We start from the raw sequence: 5511 nt of genomic DNA, 5'->3' as shown, positions 1-5511 counted from the left end.
AAAATTAATCCTCCTTTTCCCTTTGGGCCAAGTCTGGCCCAAAGTTTTCCTCTCTCCCTCGGCCCACGGCCGAAGTCTCTCTTCCCTCCCTCTCTTTTTCCTCTCCTTTCTATCCCAGGGCTCCCCTCCTCCTCCCGGCCCACCTCTTCCCTCCTCTTCCGCTTGGGCCGCCCCTGCCCTGTCCCGGCCCAGCCGACCTGCCGCCCCAGGCCGCCTCCCTCCTCTGCACACGCGACGCACGTGCGCGCCTCGCGCCTAACCGGTGGGTCCACCCACCCGGTTGTCTTCTACCTCCCAGCCCGCTCCTCTCTCTCCTCTCTCCCGTTAACCCTTGCACCAATTCCTCCCCCAAATCCGCTCCATTCATGCCGGATTAATTCAAATTAGTTAGAGAAATGGAATCCACATCCCTTCCTCTCTAGTTCCCCTAACTTTCCCCCTTTAATCCCGTCCCCAATCGCCGGGATTTAATCCCCCTTCTTTGACCGCCATTGATGCCACCGGCCACCTCCTCCGGTGCCGTTTCCGCCCTCTCCCGTGACCGGCACTCCCTCCTTGCCCTATAAAACGAAGTCCTCCACCTCCCCTCGTTCCGTTTTCGTCCCTCCTGAGTCTCTAGCCACCTCCTTCTCTCTCCCCAGCGTCGGCCGACTCCAGCCGCCCCTGCCGCCGCGTCAGCTAACCGGCCGGCCGTGCCGTCGCCTCCCCCGGCGTCGCAGTCGTCTCCCCTTCCCCGGCATGCCGTTCGTTTCCCGCGGAGACCTCCGGAAGTGCATCCCCGCCGGCAACAGTGGCGTTGCTGCCACTGTTCCGCCTCCGGCCACCTCTGCTGCGTCTCCTGTGCGTCGGCCGACGTCGCCACCACCTCTCCCGGCACCGGAATGCCGTCCTCTTCCCCGGCCAGGCCACGGCATCGCCCGAATTTGTCGTAGGCTTTCCGGACCTTCCATTATATTTGAGGGATGAAGTGAATAATTCAAGTCATCAAACAAACATAATGAAACATCCAACGCCTCGAGAGAAGAATATTGGAGACATTGCTAGGCCTTTAGCCTGCCAGTCAACTTTAGCCTGAGATGTGCCCGTCAAACCACTCGAAGGCGGTGACTAGATGTGTTACACATTCAAGAGACTTGACAAAAATGGCTAAAGATCTACAACATCTCAAATATTCTTAACTCATACTCATGTGAATCTAGTTCCCAGGATGTGCACTAGATTCACACTTTCATCTCAAGCATGATTATACATAGCAAACACAAATAAGATGAAAGCGATTATAAACTACATCTACTTTAGTTACATTGGTCGACCGGCCAAATAAATATATAGAACAGCGGAAGCTTGTCTACCCAATCCACAAGCACACCGACTAGGGATTTACCCCATTAAATTTAAGTCCTAGAAGAAGCAGTCGATTACCCGCATCACTCAAAGACCAAGTCTAAAACCTGCAAGCAAAAGATTAATTCAATAGCAAGAGTCAAGACAAGCCTAACACCCTACTTGCAAGGCATATAATCAAGGAAGGCATAATATGGTTCTTTTTAGCATAAAGCAAGTTTTATTTGCATAAAACATTTCTAAATAAGGTTTACTTTCAAATAAATTTCAGCAAGCTAGTACTTGACATATTGGGCATCAAGGTAGGCATTAATCATGTATAAATATGCACCTCATTGCCTTCCATGGCAGCAAGGAGATCATTCTCAAATCTCATCACAATTTGAAGGTAAATTTTAGCATTAAGAAGAATAAACACAAGTCTATACTCAATACATATCCACACGTCGCTCTTGACCGCGAGCACAGCTAATCGATTAGTTTTTACTCTGCAGAGTTTGTACACTTTACCCACATGATGCGAAATAATAATCATGCAAGAGCATGGCACGCGATACATAAGTACCCGATTTATTACCCGCAACAAAGCTTTTCTAAAATTCATGATTTAGCCTTACACCAGCACGATACGTGTTACTCCATACTAAGCCATACACGTTATATGACCTAAAACCGTTAAGTGGCGGGCCCACACCTTAAACTTAACGCCGTGGTGGCGGACACAATGGGAACCCACCACGTGGCACAATACCATTGTATTGGACACGCTTAGTCACCTAAACTACCACTTCGAGGTAAATACGAAGCTCCTCTGAATTATACGAACTTATACACACCGGCCTACCAGAATGTAAGGCTAAACCATAAATAATTTACTAAGCTTGGGCTATCCCATACTAGCACATGTGGTTGCACTGTATACAAAATGAACTGACATTGAGTGAAGTCCTTAGGTCGGTTTGGGCACACTCTCCCCCTATCGGTACACAACTAATCACCATATGTGCACCACTTGAGGCCCAAACCTAAAATCCATGTTTTCCACCATTTTATTTATCAAAATCACAAGTATTAAAGTTCTATCCAGATTAATTAAAAATCAATTTTCATGTTTGTAATGAGCCCAAAATGACAAGGAAGACCATTCTAAGCATGGTTAAGCTTTATAGTAACCTAGTGTCACCAAAACTCATATATAAAGTGGTATAGTCATATTGTTCCTAAGGTTAGGAATGAGGAATATGGATATATGTGGAGTTAAGGTGATAATGCAAATAATAGGAGTTTATCTAACAAGTTTAACAAAATTTTAATTTATTAGTGTACAATCGACATGCAAGATTTGCAAACATTTTCAACAACCTCCAAAACATAGGTTCAAAGTGATCAAAGAGAGGGAGGTGGGACTTGCCTTGAATCAGGAAAATGTTAGCACCTAAATCACTTCTTCACCGTTTAAGCAATCATCTATACAAAGTATACGTTATGCAATTAAACACCGAAATATGCGAAAAATCCAAAATGCTCTAAAATGGATGATTTATGCACAGTGAATAGGTACTGGTATAATATGAATTTAGGTGAAAGAATTTCTATTTTATCTCTTTTTATTTGGGAGTTATGAATTTTAGAAGTTTCCTCAGTATAAGGTAGTATCACCTAGGTAGTGTTATAAAATATTTTTATAAAGTGATGTTTATTAGTTTTGACTTCACAGAGGTGTAGAGGAGTGTTTTCTAAGACTAACACATTTGGTTTCACAATTTTTGGACTTAATATGAATTCTTAATGTATTTTACAAGTTATAATGTGTTATAGGTGTATAATGTTCTATAGGTTCATGGCTTTAGAGGTTTAGGTCCAGAACTTGCCTCGTCTAGCTAGTGATGTATAAAATGAGTATTTTAGTTAACTAATCTAACCTTAGTTCATAGGCTTATGGTCTTTATTATCATGGTTCATATTTTATAAACTAGGGGAGCTCTAGTCCATGCTAGCAATTTATTATATCAACCTAGAAATTATTATATGAGCTAAGTGCCTGAAGTTTTGGTGGATGGGGATGGAACTATGCATTCACTGGTCTAACAAGTTTTATTTGGGTTTCATTATAGCTAGAGTGTATTTCTATATACATTTATATATATACATATTGCTCAATCGATACTATGTGATTAGCACCTATCCTATAAATTTAAAGTTTAGAGCTATAACCTCTACAGAAGGTTCCATATTTTATTTTACTATGTTGAAGCCCACTATTTGCTGGTTCTATAGATATTTGGTTCACTTCATTTAGACTAAAGATGAATTTTCTACAAATTTTACAATTTAAGGTTTCTCTATGTTGGTTATTACTTACATAAGTATTTAGAGGCTTTTATCATACAGTAAGTATATAATTTTATTTTATAACTTGGAAGTATATGTTTTGGTGATTCTACAGAACTTGGGTTTGCTCAAAAAGGATCTAAGATGAATTTTATATGAACTTCTAAAATTCAGCTTATCTAAAACTAGTCATTTAAAGGTAATAGTTTTAGAGGCATTTGATGTATAGTATGTATACTATTTCATTTTGCTTTATAGGAGAACATAAGTTGGTGGATCTGTAGAAACTGAGTTTGCTCCAAAATGAGTTGAGATGTACTTTATATGCATTTTATAAGTTTGTGTATGCTTTATGTATGATTTATCTTAGACCCATTTTAGAGACAAGGTCTGTGCTGAGGGTGCCAAGCTTAATGTTACCACATTAAAGTTCATAGTTTTGTGAACCTATAGAAAGTTGAATCATCTCAAAATAAGTTATATTTGATTTTATATGGATTTTACAAGTTTAGGTGTTTTGCTGTTAAAAAGTAAAGGCTTTTAGTATTATCTTTTACATTTTCAGATTTTAAACTCATTGGGTCCACCTGTCGGTCTCAGGCCAATATGCAAAAAGGCCCCTAGGGTTTCAGGAAATCAAACCGCAGTCCTATGACTGTTCTGTGTGTCTTGAGCTTTTGCAGAAAGGACCCTACATTAACCTAAATTCTTGTGAGGAGATCCCTGGTTCGAGCTGAAGCAGATCAAGCCATGGCTGAGCTCGATCTCAAGCTTGCCAGCGGCAAACGGTGGCTTGGTTGAGGGTGCGACCAAAAAAATGAAGATCATGCTATTGCGATTCCATTCCTCTACTTTTCTCGGTCAGTGGACATCGGAGTAACGCCGGTGGCGAGTCCGAGCGGCGGCTGTGCTTAGGCTGCTATTGCATTTTGAGTTGGTGCTCGATTCTAAATGAATGAAATGCATGAATGCAATCCTATGGACTCAAGTGTGCTCACCGAACCTTGAACGAGGCGCAGGAAAGTCTGGACAGCGGCAGCGGTGAAGAAGATGGTCCGGCGACGGTGTAGAGCTCTGGGAAGACGGCAACGGCTCGATCCACTCATCGAATTGATATGCATGTGTTTTCATGGGGTTAGTGAGGTCCCAGGGATGGTGTATACGCGAAGAATCGGACAATGGCTCACCGGAGGAGGCGGAATCGACAATGGCGATGGCGACCGGAGGTGAAGAAGACGGTAGCCGATCTCCGCACTTGCTGCGCCATTGCCTAGGATTTTTGAGGGTTTTTGAGGAAGACTTCAAGGAGAAGACGTTGGCACGACGGCTCGGCTTGGTTTGGTCTACAGTGGTCGGAACGACGACGATGTCAGCTGCGGCAGCGCTTGGAGCACGCTCCGGAGTGCCGTGGGCACGATGGCGTTCCCGTCGATCCGCTGCACGATAGAGGATGAAATTAAAAGGATAAATCATCGGCATGGTGAGAAGAGTATGGAACGCGAAAGAGATGGAGATTACCCTGGCTTATTTACGAGTACGATAGTTGTCTTCTTTGCGGCCGGCGGCAAGGATGAGGGCGACGGAGAAGTTGAGAGCCTCCTCCCTCGGTTTCTTCGGCTTAGAGGTGGAGAATGATGTGTGGAGATGCAGCTGGGAGGAGGAGAAGGCTAGAATAGGAGTTTGATGGTGTCGACACGTTGTGGCCACGCGTCGTACACAGCCGGCGCCAATCTCTCTCTCTCTCTCTCGGCTGTCTCTGGTCGGCTGGAAGATTTGCATAGGGTGAGGACAAGCCAGAGTGGCTGCCAAGTGGGTCCAGGTCGTGGCAAACTAAGC

General features: G+C 43.7%; 1 protein-coding gene across 1 annotated transcript; it reads right to left on the bottom strand.

Annotated features, from left to right (window-relative positions):
* Nucleotides 1-1427: 1427 nt before the first annotated feature.
* LOC127761224 (uncharacterized) lies at nt 1428-5154 on the bottom strand. The gene is made up of 3 exons (XM_052285484.1): nt 4863-5154; nt 4679-4776; nt 1428-1451 (listed from the first exon to the last, which is right to left on the bottom strand). Exons 1-3 carry the CDS (start codon nt 5152-5154, stop codon nt 1428-1430), a joined length of 414 nt encoding a protein of 137 aa, XP_052141444.1.
* Between the last annotated feature and the right edge of the window lie 357 nt (nt 5155-5511).

The sequence above is a fragment of the Oryza glaberrima genome, chromosome 2 (genome assembly GCF_000147395.1).
Source record: "Oryza glaberrima chromosome 2, OglaRS2, whole genome shotgun sequence".
NCBI lineage: Eukaryota > Viridiplantae > Streptophyta > Magnoliopsida > Poales > Poaceae > Oryza > Oryza glaberrima.
This window is presented reverse-complemented; position numbering and strand designations above follow the sequence as displayed.